Source organism: Balaenoptera physalus (assembly GCF_965194825.1).
Source record: "Balaenoptera physalus genome assembly, chromosome: 3".
NCBI lineage: Eukaryota > Metazoa > Chordata > Mammalia > Artiodactyla > Balaenopteridae > Balaenoptera > Balaenoptera physalus.
The window spans coordinates 53058440-53075642 of record NC_138890.1 but is presented as its reverse complement, the minus strand read 5'-3'; the positions used below and the strand labels follow the sequence as shown (position 1 = coordinate 53075642).

The following is a 17203-nucleotide window of genomic DNA, read 5'->3' as shown; positions in this document are numbered from 1 at the left end:
GCACAGTGAATGAACAGTTTTGATAGAGCTAATGGAAAATGAGAAGTGGTCTTTAAAAATGAAGAAAAGGGGCAGCAAATCTGAATAATGCATTCAATGAGGATAATACAATTCTTCACAACATGAGGAATTTTCAACAGATACAAGATTTAGGATACCTCCGAGCAATTGAGATGCAGGGGGAAAATAGGGTGAAAAGTCCACACTTCGCATCGTTGTTATTTTCAAACTGTTTATACTTTTTTCTTCTTTCATTTTTTTTTTAAAACATCCTTATTGGAGTATAATTGCTTTACAATGGTGTGTTAGTTTCTGCTTTATAACAGAGTGAATCAGTTATACATATACATATGTTCCCATATCTCTTCCCTCTTGCATCTCCCTCCCTCCCACCCTCCCTATCCCACCCCTCTAGGTGGTCACAAAGCACCGAGCTGATCTCCCTGTGCTATGCGGCTGCTTCCCACTAGCTATCTATTTTACATTTTGATCAGTAAAATAAGTACATACTTCTTTGCAGGTACCCCTCTCCAAGATTTTAAAACTTATGGTTTCTGCACCTGTAATAAAAGGGGAGGCTGGGCGAGGCATATTTGTCCTCCCATCTCTGCTTGAAAACAAAACACTTTTATGTGTTATGTATGTTATGGTTATATTCAAGATCTTATTTTAACAAATTTTATTGTTTAAACATTGAATTACATGTTGCAAAGACAGAAATGTTGCAATCTCCAAAGAAAGAACAGAAGACACTTAGGAAAGTTCTAAAGAAGCAAGAAGAATGGGAGATAGGAAAGCATTCTCTGGAATGCAAATTTAAGGTAGACCATGGTTTTAACAGTGAAGAGAATCAGAAATAGAAATAAACCTTTAGTATGTGACCAGCTGTGAACTCCTAGGTAGCTTGGTGAAGTTTCATCAAAGGTGAAAAGTCACTGAAAAAAGATCCTTGGAAGGAAAGGGTCTTGCAGTTAGATCTAAGAGAAGTTCAGTTCTGGAGATGCTAATGACAAAATAATGATTGGAAAACATGGAGGAAACAGAAAGAAGGCCAAAGTAAAATGTCCAGTATTCTACATCTTTTTTTGAAAGTGGTCCTTTCTCTGGCGAAAACGGGTTATTAATGGATTCAACATTTGTTCATGTACTCTACACTCAGGCGAGGATTTGATTTTTAAAATAAGAAATAAGAAATTTTCCAATCCTGTAAGACATTAAAAAATAAGTATCACTTGGCTTTTCTATCAGTACATTATACCCTCTGGGGGCATTAGCAGAATCCCTTGTTCCAGAATCAGCTGTATAATCACCAAGATAATTAATGAAGCTTTGAAGCTAATTCTGGTTAATAATTCTAGAGTAGAGTCTCTGAACGTCTCTGTTGGCATTTTAGACTGGCTAATTCCTTGTTGGGGTGGGGAGTGTTGTCCTGTGCATCGCAGGATGTTTAACAGCATCCCTGGCCACTATCCACTAGGGGCCGTAGAACATCCCTAAATGTGACAACCAAAAATGTCTCCAGACATTGCTGAGTGCCCCCTGAGGGGCAAAATTGCCTTTATTTAAAATAGATTAAAACTAATAAAAATGTAAACTACCGGTCAAACCCCATTACATAAAATACTATATATGAGTCTGAGTTTGTTCCCTGGAATACAGGGTGATAAAAAGAGAGAGTCAATCCCCAAATCAGGCATGAGTGAGTGATTGAAAAAGTTGTGGTTTGGGAAGAACACATGGGGCTAGGAGTCAGGAGAAGTGAAAAGAGTTCCAGCTGGGCCAGTCTCTAATTTTTTGTCCCTGAATCTATGGCTTCCCCTTGTCAGGACTTACTGATAAAATGAAGATATTTGAATATACTAGAATACATCACAGCCCATTCCTGTTCAAAGACTATGATAAGTTTGTGACTCTTCATAAATGTACATACACCTGGTTCTTTGGGTATTGAACTCTCTCAAAGACTGGACACTCAAGAGAGCTAAGTGTGTTTTCTTGCCAGGGCCTGACCTGAAAGGTTTTCGGTCTTTCTTTTTTCCTTTTGCAACAGGATTCACCCCATGTCTACTCTCACTGTTTACTTCCATGAGAAATGGAAGGAAAAAAGTGTGCTCTGGCAAAGGCATTTATTTGGCCCTAAGATGGTATTCACTTTTTCCGCCTCTGGAGAAGAGGTCTGGGGCTAGGCTGTTTGGGTTATGCAGGCACCTTTTGCTGAGCTCAGAAACATAAGCCAAGTGGGCAAGGAATCAAGAGTGAACTTCCACGGGAATTGCAGAGCCCATTTCTGTCCACTTGCCTCTCTTCCCAGAAAACCAACATCAGAGGATGTTCTGCATTTCTGCCCTAAGTAGGCTGCCATTTTCCCATTGCATCACAACTCTAAGATGAGAGATTATTCTGACTCCCAAGAGTTGTTTTCAGAGCACACCAGTTAATTAGGCAACAAGACAACAGGGTGGAGTGCTACTTTATTACTCTGGATGTCTCCACACCCACAATGGATTTGGCCTGGTGCCACTGCCAGCCACCTTCACAGCAGTGGCATCTTATAATGCAACCACACCCAGATGATGACAAATTGTATTTTTTAAGGACTAACTTTAATTTAAAAATTGCATATAGTCATTAATCTAGGGGCAAAAAAATGTGTTAGCTCTTCCCTCTCTTCTTCCCCAAACCCCACATAATTGTTTGAAATTTTCAGATGTAATGAACTAGCCTTTTAAGTGGATATTCCTGATAAAATAGGAGTTGAGGCAGCTTGAGGCACATAATACCAATCTACACCAAGAACAGCAACTAGCTTCTGCTTAGCACCTCATAGCTCATGAGTCCTTCCACTAGTACTGTTTAACTATATCTTTATTAGGGTTTGCTCTTGATATTGTACATTCTATGGGTTTGGACAAATGTATAATGACATGTTGCCACCATTATAGTATTATACAGAGTAGTTTCACTATCTTAAAAATCCTCGGTGAAGATATCTTTATTATATTGGTTGATGCATTTCATCAGTACAGTTTAACTGGCCTACCTTCTTTTCATCCACTTTGTTCATTTCCCAATGTGCCTCACATCATTAGTAGTTTAGGAATGCAATCTGTCTCACTTCAGCTAAAAGTGAGGACCGGAATTAAAACACAGACTTCCTAATTCCACATCAAACACTATTTTGACTTCATTCATGAACTTGCAAATGAGCTAAAGGCATAAGAGGGACGGGTAACGGTAAGAAAAGGCATTCCCTCTAGTCTCATCCCTTGCTGGATAATAAGACATTTCCTCTCTTTTAAAGAGGGAAAATGTTTGAAACTTTAAAAGCTTAGAATGAGCTATTTGATTTTCTGAGCTATTTGAAAAGGTGTCACTTCTTTTTTTTTTTAATTTTTTTTTTAAAGTGAGACATGGTTGTATCAACGCATTTTTTTTTTAATTTTATTTATTTATTTATTTATTTATTTATTTATGGCTGTGTTGGGTCTTCGTTTCTGCGCGAGGGCTTCCTCTAGTTGCGGCAAGTGGGGGCCACTCTTCATCGCGGTGCGCGGGCCTCTGTCGCGGCCTCTCTTGTTGTGGAGCACAGGCTCCAGACACGCAGGCTCAGCAATTGTGACTCAGGGGCCTAGTCGCTCCGCGGCATGTGGGATCTTCCCAGACCAGGGCTCGAACCCGTGTCCCCTGCATTGGCAGGCAGATTCTCAACCACTGCGCTACCAGGGAAGCCCAAGGTGTCACTTCTTGATGGCTCAGATGACCTGTCAGTCCATCTAGCCATGTGTGGCTATTGTTCACTGAGGGTGACCCAGTTCCTTACAAAAGCTGAACCACCTGAAGTACAATATGTTGTCCGAAGGAAGGGGCACTAATGAGGAAATGACTCCTTCACCCTGGAGGCTATTAGTTGTACCCCTAAAATTAGCACTGGTTTTTAGCACTTCCCACAAAATATTCAATACTTTAAAAGACCCGGAAGTGGATTTCCCTGTTGTGATCTCTAATTCAATGTAGCCAGCAGGCTAACAAGAAGACCTTTCTAACAACAGATAACACTGTGCACTCTCCATACGCCGGGTACTATCTAAAGGCTTTACATAAATTACCTCATGTAATCCTCATGGCAATCATGTTACCCTTCTCAGGTTAGTGGTGAAGAAATTGAGACAGAGTTTAGGTAAATTGTCCCTGGTTACACAGCAAAAAAGCCAGTTTTTAAACCCAGGTAGCATTGCTCCAAAGCCCAACACTTCTAAGTTACATCTCCTTTGGCTCTCAAGAAGGACTTCAGCATGTATAACTTGAACAGCTACCAATAATAATAGTTGCTTTAGCCTTTTCACACAATCATGTCAATCTGCTCAACAATTCTGTCAAGTGAATGATACTCTTATCATGATTTGTCTGAGATCAAAATGCTAGCAAGTCACACATTTCCAAAAACCGCTTGTCTCCTGTGGTGCAGATTGGAGAAGTAATCTTCTCTGTCCAGACACTATTGGGATCCACCTCCAGGAGATGGTCCAGGAAAATCCGAGACACTTTGCTTTAGCATTATGAAGTGGGAGTTTGGAAGGATGAAAATCTCCCCCACCCCATCAAAGTAAATCATGACATTTACGGTTAGATCATATCGCTTAGGTACTGAGGATGTGTGGTTTTAATTGAAATAATTACGAAAAATCATTCTATTTGTCTTAGCCCTCATATTTTCATCTGTAAACTAAAGGGGGGAGTTGGATGACTTTCAATGTTCTATCTAGCCCTAAAAATACCTAACGAATTTATAGAAATAGCATTTTTGTTCTTAAAAATAATACCTACTTGGTACAAAAAACTTATCAGACAAGGAAAATGAAAGAGGAGAACATAAAAAATCATAAGTAATTCCACCAGAGATAATAAATGTTAGGATTTTCTTGTAAATCCATTTCTATCTTCCTTAATACTTAAATGTATAAATGTTTTTAAAATAGTATGATATTGAAAGTCAATTTTTTTCCAAAGTCAAGTTTATTGAAGTGAAATTTATAAAGGCAAAATTTAAACTTTTGGGTGTACAGTTACATAAGTTTTGACAATCACTTATGTAACTACCATCACCTCAAAATATTTTCATGTGCACCTGTGTGGTCAATCCTGTATCCTCTCCTTTGATTCATAGCCCCTTGCACCCTCTGATCTGATTTCTGCCCTTGTAATTTTGTCACTTTAAAAATGTCATATGGGGACTTCCCTGGTGGTCCAGTGGGTAAGACTCTGCACTCCCAATGCAGGGGGCCCGGGTTCGATCCCTGGTTGGGGAGCTAGATCCCACATGCCACAACTGCAACTAAAGATCCTGTGTGCTGCAGCTAAGACTTGGTGCAGCCAAGTAAATAAATAACTATGTATTTATTATGAATATTAATAAATATTTATTTCATAATAAATATTTATCATTTCATATGAATGGAATTTTGTATCTGGCTTCTTTCATTTAGAACAATGTTCTTGATGTTCACCCATGTTGGAGAAGGTTCATTTCTTTTTATTCTTGATTAGAAATCCACTGTAAGGATGTACAATAGTTTTTTTTTTAATCCATTCACCAACTGATGTACATTTGGATCATGTCTGTTTCTCAGTGATTATGAACAAAGTTGCTATAAATATTCTTTTATAAGTTTTGTGTGAACATACGTTTTAATTTTCTTTTGAGTAAATACTTAAGAGTGAGATTTCTGGGTCCTATGGTAAGTACATGGTAAACTTTATAGAAAGAACATAGGATTTTGTAATCTACATTTTTAAAAACTTTGTTTGGAATTTTGCAAAGATAGTACAAAGAAGTCCTGTGTACTCTTTACCCAATTTCTCCCAATAATTAAATCTTACATAATTATACTACAAAATCAAAACTAGGAATTTGATTTTGATGAAATGTGTGTGTGTGTGGTTCGATATTATTTTATCGAATGTGTAGTTTTGTGTAATTAACACATCAATCAGGATATACAATTTTCCATCACCACGAAGACCTCCCTCATGCTACCTCAGTATAGTCTCATCTACACCCCCCACTCCCCATCCAACAGCCATCCTTAACCCCTGGCCAATATTAATTTGTTTTCCATGTCTATAATTTTGAATGTTATATAAATTGGATTACAGTATGTGTGTTTTGGAGATAGCCTTCCTTCACTTAGCATAATGCCCTTGAGATCCATCCAAGTGGTTACATTTATACATAATTAATTCCTTTTTATTGCTGAATAGGATTCCATGGTGCAGTGTACTAAAGTTTGTTTAACCATTCACCTGCTGAGGGACATTTTGCTTGTTTCCAATTTGGGGCTATTACAAATAAAGCTACTGTGAATGATTGTGTGCAGGTTTTTGTGTGGATATAAGTTTTCATTTTTCTGGGATAAATGCCCAGGTGTGCAACTGCTGGGTAGTATAATTAGTACATGTTTAGTTTTTTTAAGCAGCTGCCAACTTATTTTCCAGAGTGGTTGCACCATTTTACATTCTTACCAGCAACATATGAGAGATCTGGTTTCTCCAAATACTTGCCAGCATTTGATGGTCACCATCGTTTATTTAAGCCACATTCTGACATCCCACTCTTCTAAAATTACTTTCTACTCTTTACTTTCTCATATATTGATGCAGTCAAAAGGTATTACATAGTCTTTCATGGAGACCCCACATTACTTTGCTCCTGGAACTTTGCGTATGTCATTGTGCTAAAAAATCAGTTACATTCCCATCCCCACATGTTCAAATATTCTCAAGCCTCAAGGCCCACCCAATCCAAAGTCCACATCTTTCAAAAAAAATCATTACTATCTTCCAGATAGAAATACTATATCTTTCCTGGACACTTCATTTGTACTTATTTTATGACACTTTAATATTTTAAGTTTGGGACTTCCCTGGTGGCGCAGTGGTTAAGAATCCGCCTGCCAGTGCAGGGGACACGGGTTTGATCCCTGCTCCAGGAAGATGCCACATGCTGTGGAGCACCTAAGCCCGTGCGCCACAACTACTGAGCCTGTGCTCTAGAGCCTGGAGCCACAACTACTGAGCCCACATGCCACAACTACTGAAGCCCGCATGCCTAGAGCCCGTGCTCCACAACAAGAGAAGCCACTGCAATGAGAAGCCCGTGCACCACAACGAAGAGTAGCCCCTGCTTGCTGCAACTAGAGAAAGCCCATGTGCAGCAACGAAGACCCAACGCAGCCAAAAAATAAATAAATAAATTAATTAATTTAAAAAAATATTTTATATTCTATTGAATTATTTGAGGCAAGTATTGTCTTCCTTACCAGGTTGCTAGATTCCTTAGCGTAGAAAAATTTTTTATTTTAATTTTTTTCTCCTTACTTCCAGCACCTATGGTTTTCAAGCTTTCAGTTACTGAAATTCAACATGACTCCTACAAATTGATATTGACCTAAATTTTTGATTGGCATTAATATCCTTATAGATAAATATACAAGAGAAAAATGCTTAATTTCAAATCTCTGTGTTGAACATTTTCTTAATCCTATACCATCTTTATCTTCATTGCATCTAGTTAATTTCTACATAGCATTCAAATTTTATAGTTTAAAATCCACTTATTCTACCCTAGGCCCAGATAGTAGCAGCCCGTGCATGTGATCTGTTAAGTGTTACTTACGGTTTTTCTGCCATCTCCAGAGGCATAAAAGACAATCTCTCCAAGGCAACCATGTGCTTAATATCTGGACAGATTTCATTGTTAGAGAGCTTTCCCTTTCAATGGAGTCATAACAGCCTCTAACTAACTTCAGTCAGGTTCTAGCTTTACTTTCTTGGGTTACGTGCAGTAAAACTTTTTTTTTTCTGCTAGATCATAAAGAATTTCAAGACTTTCCTAAGTATTCAAAATGCCAATGAGTAACAATTCTGGCTTAAGGTGGGTTATAAACAGATACTATGATTTATAAACATGTGAATGCTTGGTTTTCATCTAACAAAACAATAAGAAATATTCTCTCATGTAATTTCTATAACTCTTGACTACCTCTCCTTTGTTAGGTACAAACACTTTGAGTGGTAAAAATGTCCTCTTGGTGAATTGGTATCTTTGTCATCATGAAATGATTCTCCTTATCTCTGGTAATATTCTTTGCTCTGAAATCTACATTGTCTGATATTCATATAGCCAATCAAGCTTTCTTTTGATTAATGTTAGTATCATATATCTTTTCCCGTCCTTTTACTTTTATTAAGGTGTGTTTCTTGAAAGCAGCAAATAGTTGGATTTTCCTTTTTTTATCTAATTTGACAATCTGTCTTTTAATTTACATATTGACATATAACACATATGTTTATGTCCACTACATTTATATAGAATATATTTACATTTAATATATATTTTACATAAAATATATATGTTTAAATATAACATAGATTATTGATATGGTCAGAGTTGAGTCTGCCATCTTTTTGTTTTCTATTTGTCCTTTCTGTTTTCTTGTTACCTTTTTCCTTTTTTCTGCTTTTGGATAAATCAAGTATTTTATGATTTCATTACATCTCCTTTGTTAATTTACTACCTATAGATCTTTAGTTCTTACTATTAAAGCAGTTATTTTTTAAAGAGATTTAAATAATAAGAAAAATTCTCATATATTTACCCATGTAGTTATCCTTTCTAATGATTTTCTTTCCTTTGTGTAGATCCATAGTTTCATGTGGTATGTTTTTTTCTCTTGCCTGAAAATCTTCCTTTAATATTTCTTCCAGTAAATGTATGGAGTAAGGGATGAATTCTTTTAACTTTTATACATAAAAAAGTCTTTATTTCACCTTCATTTTTAAAAGATATTTTTATTGGGCATAGAGTTCTAGATTGACAGAATTTTCTTTCAGTACTTTAAAGCTGTTGCTTCACTGTGTTTTTACTTGTGTTATTTCCAAAGAGAAAATCTGCCGTTTTCCTAATTTTATTATTCTGTATATAACAGAGCCTTCTCTCCCTGCCCCACTCACCCACCCCCCTGCAACTGCTCTGAAGATTTTCTCTTTCTCACTGTTTTCGAGCAACTTGATAATGATGTGCCTTGGTATAGGTTCTTCACATTTCTTGTGCTTGGAGTTCATTGAGATTCTTGACCTGTTGGTTTATAGTGTGGAAAATTTGGGGCCATTACTACTTCAAATATTTTTTCTGCCTTCCCAGGCCTACCTTTGGGGACTCCAATTACACTTATATCAGTCTTCTTATATTAGTTGTCCCACAGCTCACTGATGCTCTTGTCTTTAAATTTTTTTCCTCTGTGTTTTATTTTGTATAATTTATATCATATGTCTTCATATTCACTCATCTTTTTTTCTGACATCCAATTTATCATTAATCATATTTAGTATATTTTTCATTTCATACTCCAAAGTCCAATTTGTATTTTGTTTTTATGTCTTCCATATTTCTACTTTATATTTTCGAATATATGGACATATTTATAACTGTTTTAATGTCCTTGCATTCTAACATCCGTAACAGTTTTGAGTTAGTTTTAATTGATTAATTTTTCTCCTCACTATTTCCTTGCTCTTCATATTTTCTTGCTTCTTTAGCATGCTTGGTAATTTTTTATTGAATACCAGACATTGTTAGTTTTACATTATTGAGTAGTGAATGATTTTGTATTTCTATAAATAATTTTAAATTTTGTCCTAGGACACAGTTCTGTTAGGAAAAGTGTGTGTATCCTTTTGGATCTTGCTATTACCATTTGTTACGTAGGACCAGAGAAATATTCAGGCTAGAACTAATTATCCCCTACTACTGAGACATAGCCCTTTTGAGTACTCTATCCAAAGCCTTATGAATTTTGAGATTTTTCCAGTGTGGTTGATAGGAACAGGTACTAGTCCTGACCCTGTATGAACATAGGATGCTATTCTAATTATTTCAGATGGATCTTTCTTTGGTCTTGAATAGTTATGTCATGTGCCTTTGGTAATCAATACTGTGCTGAATCCTTAAGTGTTATTCATATTTCTAGGGTACTCACTCTGTTCAGCTCTCTCATCTCTAGTATTCTGTTTTGGTAAATTCCAGCTGCTTTCATCTCTCTGGAATCTCAGCTGTCTCCTTAACAGAGTCTGCATGGCTGTGCCTGAGTTTCTCCTTCATTCTCTATGACTTGGAAATTGTCTTAAGACAGTAAGCTGGGGCAATTTTAAGTCTCAGCTTGTTTGTTTACTGTCTCTCATGGATCACTTGTCTGCATTTCAAGAGACTGTTGTCCAGTATCTTGAAAACCATTGTTTCATATATTTTATCTGTTTGTTTTTATTTGTTTGTTTACTTATTGCAGGCAGCAGTGTAACTCCAGTTCCTATTACTTTCTTTTGGCTAGAATCATGAGTCCAGTCAATTCTTTTGATTGATTTTTCTTCTTAACATAAATTCCGTTTCCTGTTTCTTGGTTTGTCTGGTAATTTTGGATTGTATGCTAGTCATTTTATGTTTACGTTGTTCGGCGATGAATATTTTTCTTTCCTCTAAATGTCCTTGAGGTTTGTGCTGGGACACAGTAAATTTACTTGAAAATAGTTTGATCCTTTCTAGCCTTGCTTTTAAGCTTTGTTAGGTGGAACCAGAGCAACCTTTTGTGGTTAATTTTTTCTCACTACTAGGGAAATACCATTCTCAGATCTCTAACTGAATGACAGGTTTTTCCCTTTGATTGGTGGGAACACAAGCCATCTCCTCTCCTGTTTAACTCTGGATATTATTCCCTCTACTTCTTAGCACCCTTTTTTCCACAGCCTTGAGTAGTTTTCTCACACACAGTTACTGACTATCACTCAGTTGAAGACTCTAGGTGGACAATTTGCTACAAATCTCTCTTTGAAGTTCTCTCTTCTTGGTTTCATGCCATGTAAATTTTACCTCCCTTGGTCTCCTCAACTCTCAGCTTTGTATTCTCATCTCAGGGAGACTGCTGTGCTCTACCTGTGTTTTCTCTCTCTATTCAACAGACTGGAAACTATAGACAGTAAGCTGTGGCAATGTAGAGCTAACTTGGGTTTTGTTCCCACTCCCAAGGATCATGACCTGCCTTATCTAATGTCCAGTGTCAGAAAACTATTGTTTCATGTAGCTTTTTTTTTTTAACTAATTTTTTTCTTTTATTGTTTCAGGTGGGAGGAAATATTCTTTCCTTGTTACTGCATCTTGGCCAGAAGTGGAAATCTTATCCTTAAAAAAAAAACAAAACAAAACCTGGTGTATCCCTTAGCGTACAAATTTTTTTGTTTCTCTTTTCAGAAAATAACTCAGGTATTTTAGTTTTCTTATTTGCCTTCTCATCATTTTCTTCCTAATGAAATTATGAAAGCTTCAAGCATCTTTCACAGTGTTCCAGAAGGATTATTCTGTATAAACTACACATTAGTCTTCAGTAGAGTATCTTTTCCTTTTCTTTTTTCCCCCTTTTTTCTTTCTTTTTTTCCCTTTTTCCTTTTTTTTTTTTTTTGATTTTGGTTGTTTGATGTGCAATATGTTTTTGTACGCAGGTAGTAAATAAACTTTGATCTTCCAAAAAAAAAAAAAAAGCCAAAGGGCATAGGGAAAAGACAATGGAATCTTGATTGAGTAGACTTCTGTCTGATTCCAGCTTTCACCACTTATTGTTTGTATCTTTGGGAAAGATCTCTCTAAATTTTAGTAAAATGGGGATGCTAGCAATAATGTATGTCCAACCTACTCAAAAGGTTGTTCATGAGGCCCAAATGAGAATATGTATTAAAAATTGTAATTTGTAAAGCATTTTACATGTTAATATTGCCCTTCATCACCAAGATTGGTTCAAACTTGATTTTTTCTCTCTTTCAGTATATTTGGTGTCCTTCTGTTCTCTTTATTTTCTTTCTGAATACATGCCTCTCTTTTGTACTCTTTCGATGTTTTCTTCTTTCCTATCCTAATCTCACTGAATTTGTGTTTAGACCTCTGTTAAATATGGGAGAGTGTGAAAAAAATATATCAGAACAAATACATATATATATATATATATATATATATATATATAAGGAAACTTGAATTCCTATCACAGCTCTTCCACTTATGGCTAACAGACTAGAGGAAAATCATTCAACCATGCTGATTTTCAGTTTTACTGACCATGAAATGGAAATAAGATATTATCTGCTTATCTCAAAGAGTTAATGTGAGGATCAAATATATAAAATATACACAGTATATAAATATTTTTATATATACATATTGTGTACAAATTAGTATTGTACTCTATTATTATATAAATATTATCCTATTATAAAAATAAATTTTATATGCAATTGCTCTATAAGTACAATAAGTATATTAATAGCCTTTATTAATGCTAGTAACTGCATAGAGTTCTTAAATAATTTCCTATACAGTTTTACAATACTTCTCAGAAGCATAAGTAGTATTTTCTATCTAGAAGTGAGAGAAAAAATAATCCCTATCTTACACTGTAGACTAAAGCTGGTTATTGCATTTTCCAAGGTTGTGTATGTAGATAACAAATAAATGTACACTACTTACAGCTTCTTGCTCAGAAATATTAAAATTACTTTCTGGAAAAATACCTTCTTAAATAGAGGTGTTTTATAGTAAGGACGTGGTGATGAAATGCATTAATATCATGTGGGAGGTGTTACTCAAAATAAACAAAAAACCCACTAAATGCAAAATAATTTCTATATTCACTTTTAAATTTCTATATTCACTTTTAAATAACTCCTGCCCCCCCCCAATAGTGTTAGTTAACTAACTAGTAATATAGTGGAAACTAAAATTCAGATAAAAGAAATTACTACAGCAAAATTTCATTCTCTGATTCATTTAAAATATATATTTTTAAATTTTTATTGGAGTATACTTGATTTACAATGTTGTGTTAGTTTCAGGTGTAGAGCAAAGTGAATCTGTTATACATATACATATATCCATCTTTTCTAGATTCTTTTCCCATATAGGCCATTACAGAGTATTGAGTAGAGTTCCCTGTGCTATACAGTAGGTCCTTATGAGTTATCTATTTTATATACAGTAGTGTGTATGTGTCATTCCCAATCTTCCAATTTATCCCTTCCCCTCCTTTACCCGCCGGTAACTATAAGTTTATTTTCTACAAGGAATGATTCATTTTGATTAACTGAATTTTTCAGATGATTGAAGGCTATACACCTTTTTAACCCCAGTTTATTTTCTTAAGAATTGAGAGTATCATCAGGGAATTCCCTTCTAGAGGCCAAATATCTGTATTATATGCTAGTTTTACTCTATGGACATCGTTTTTAAAAGATTTTCACAGATTCAGGTGAACAATGATTTGTATGATTATTTTCTACTTCTTCCACTAGACTATAATTTCTTAGAGATTAGAGACCACATCTATTTTATTCACAAGCTCAACACTGGGCTCTCACATGATAACAGATAATTGTATGCATTCAGTAAATATTTGTTGTATTCATGTGGGGAGTATTATAGAATCTATTGGAATACCATAACATCTAACTTTGGACTTATATTTTTAACTTGTTAAATCACATTTTGGTAATTTGGTCCCATACCTGAGGATTCTCTGATTTATTATTCATTCTTACTGCTTTTTTCTGTCTAGTGAATCAAGATTGTTGTATGACACAATGGTTGGTCTATTTAACTTGCTACTTGTTTGAATGAAATTTTTAAGTCTTAAAACCTAGATGTGAGCCACAGCTTGACTGCTTGCAAACGATGTGGCCTGGTGTAAGTGACTGTGCACAGGCATCCCTGGTGTCTCTCTCTACATCCAAATTTCCTCCTATAAGGGCGCCAGTCAGTTTGGGTTAGCGCTCAACCCTAACGGGCTCATTTTAACTTAATCACCTTTTTAAAGGCCCTCTCCTCAAGCACAATCACATTCTGCAATACTGGGGTTTAAGACTTAAAAATATGAATCTTGGAGGGACACGGTTCAGTCTATAACAGGAAGTGTCTGAGGTAATCTAGTTATAGGTGTAAATAGTATGGTCACTACAGTGTGTGTTATTTTAGAGCTTGGACTCTGGATTTCACTGCCTTTATTTTCATTGACTGTTATCATTTGCAAAGACCACTGCTTACAGGCTGTATGACCTTGGAAAAGTTATAGAAGCTCACCAAACCTCCATTTTTTAACCTGTAAAAAAAGAAAAAAATGATACTTACTCTTTATTGTTGTACCTGTCACTTAATAAGTGCACCATAAATGATAGAAAATTTTATATTTTTTTGCAAATAATTTAATAAAGATATATATACCACCTTTTCCTAATTTTGCTTATAAATCTAACAGTTTTCTTCTTATTTTATATATACACACATAAAAATATTTCACTGTAAAATATGCATTACTTTTTTGCCAAAACTCATTATACTAGCTACTTCAGAATTAATTCATTGTGATTTTTTTCCCAAAGGACTGTAGCTCCACAAACTTGTTTTGTACAGTCAGAATGAATCCTAGGAGACTTGAGAATGTACAGAATTTTCAAGTGATGGATAGTGTAGGGTCATGGAATAGGAGTTCCAGTAGCATCAACTGTAGGGAGAAGCTGGATATTGTATTTAAGAACAAAATATAACCTGATACATAAAATTTAATACAGTTAAAAATTAGGTATTAAAACATTCCTGTTTTCTTAATCCTAATCTAACATAAGCAACAATTATATCTATAAATAGTAGGGTCTGTATGCTTAGTGATCAAAGAATGCCCATCTCATCCTGTTCTTAGATAAAATGATATGCTTATCTTTATAGTTTCCTAGCCTTTCTAGACAAACAGAAAGGAACTCCCAGAGAAGGAGTAAAGGTACCTGTTAATGGGACATTTCAAGATAAGAAGGGGGGTAAAAGCTATTTTCCAGTTAGTGTCTTTCAAAAAAGGAGAATACAGACATGTTAAATTAATGGGGGAAAACATGAGAATTTTAGGAAAGGAAATTAAAAATTAAGAAAATAAAAAAGAAATTAATTCATCTTCTAAGAACTGCTAGGACATATACTTTTTCAGTCATGGTCACAACGTAATTCTTTTTGTCATTATGGGTTTATGGTTATGTGTGTGTCAATGTGAGAGCAGGGGATAAACAGAAAGGACTACCTTAGCAGTAGAATGTTGAACCCAGTTTAAAGCACTGTTAACGTCCGGATTCTCTCTGAACTGTCTGAAATGCTATGTATGCAATGGCCACATAGGGTGTAAAAGGTGAGAAAGTGGCAAGGCTGGTATTACCATCCAAGCTAGTTCCTACTCTGAGGTTTATTAATGGCACCATTTTTGGCAGGTAAGGAAAGGACAATAACATCTACTCTGCTGCATCACTGCATTGCATAAACAAGTCATGAGAGCTAATGGATGACAGATTGTTTGGAAAGATGCGGAAGGTGATTTAATTGTAAGGGACTATAATTATTTATTAAACTATTGTGATCATCAAGGATATCTCAGCATAGAAAAAGAGAAGATCTGAACAATGCTCTGCTAACTTTGGATTTTGGAAATAACCTTTGTCTTTAGTAACATTACTGATCTACAAAATCTTGTTTACTTTATATTTTTCTTATCTCTTCCCTCCGTGTCAATATCCTTGATGTGAATTCAGATTCTGGGCCACTTGATACATGTTTTGAATTGTAAAGTTTATACTTTTTACAACCTAACTCCATTCCTTTTTAATGAGAAGAAAAAGGGTTTTACACGTTTGATGAATAACTGAAAGAGCTGGCAAAAAAAAAAAAAAAAAAAATAGAATTTAGAATTTCAGGAAAGTACTCTGATAACCTAATATAAAAGTACTCTATTAACCCAAAACCCAGTTCTCTAAAACCTCAGTCCCATTCATTTGAATTTAAAGTCCATGGTTTTCAAAAATAAGGCGTGATTAACAGAGTGTATGATTAATCACCTCTGGATTTACATTTCTAAAATGAAATGCAGAAGCAGGTCTGATGACAAGAGCCAGCTGACATGTACTTCCAGTGTTGGCGGTGCTCACTGAATCTTCTCTTGACCATCTTATTCTCCTGGAAGAGGTTATCAGTCTGAATCCTCTTATTCATCATTTCAGAAGGTTCTGGGTGGTAGTAAGGAACTCTTCTCCAGTAAGAAAGAAACCAGCTCCTTCAACCTTTCCTCATAGCAGGGATACTTTAGAGATGCAATCATCTTTTGGTTCTTTTGTTACACCCTATCACTACTTCCACTCCTGGGAATACCGTCCATTTGGGCTAGATTTGGTGTTCATCAGAGCATAGTACCCAGTCACCAATTCTATTGTAAGGCATTAAACTTTTCTACCATCAATAACAGAGTGTATGGTTGGGACACATTTCATATGGTCTAACAGAGCAAATGGAAGATTAAAAAATTAGTATTGGTATGTCATTATGCAGAGGAGGATTTTTACAGACATCAGTGACGACCGAAACCTAGCAATGGCTTTGGCAAAGTTTAGATGGCTAATACTTTGATCTATTTCAGGTGTCATGGTTTAGAACACAATGATAGGATGAAAAAGAGAACCTATATCCTGACTTTTTGATTTTACTTCAGAATGTTTTGGGATTGTTATTTCTATGCCGAGTAAACCTAAATCTGTCATTGTGGACCACGTTTAAGAGATGTTGACTTTTCTTGGAGTCTTAGAAATTACCTAGTAAATCACATCATTATAATGAGATAAAAATGCAAGGCCAGCTATCATTAACTATAAAACTTACCACATATGCTTGGAATTGTTCTAAACATTACACACACACACACGATTTACCTCTAACTCTTACAACAATTGTACAATATAGTTTTACTATCTCTATTTTACATATTAGGAAACTGAGGCTGAAAGCAAATAAGTGACTTGCCCAAGACAACATAGCTAGTAACTCAGGAGTCAAGATTTGAACCCAGATCTATTATGCACCAAAGCCAGGTTCATTTCCATTACACTGTGTAGTTGCAAAGACAGGAATAGAGACAAATTTTCTGACTCCCTGTCCCATTCTTTTTCCATTAAGCTAAGACAGTCAATTTTCTAGCCTGTGATAGTAATGAAATTTGAACTTGTTTTCCATGGTCACTAATTTCACTAAACCACTGGAAAGAAATAAAGCTAATAGCACAGACCTTGAGACCAATGATTATATTTTATAGGAAAG

General features: G+C 35.5%; 1 protein-coding gene across 1 annotated transcript in view; it reads right to left on the bottom strand.

Annotated features, from left to right (window-relative positions):
* Window positions 1–7674: 7674 nt before the first annotated feature.
* LOC309657191 (uncharacterized protein) overlaps window positions 7675–17203 on the bottom strand; it is a 165467-nt gene continuing 155938 nt past the window's right edge. Inside the window, exon 4 of the mRNA XM_082454339.1 lies at window positions 7675–14183. Coding sequence (XP_082310465.1) covers window positions 14105–14183 — 79 coding nt within the window. The 3' untranslated portion in view covers window positions 7675–14104. The remainder of the gene's footprint in view (window positions 14184–17203) is intronic.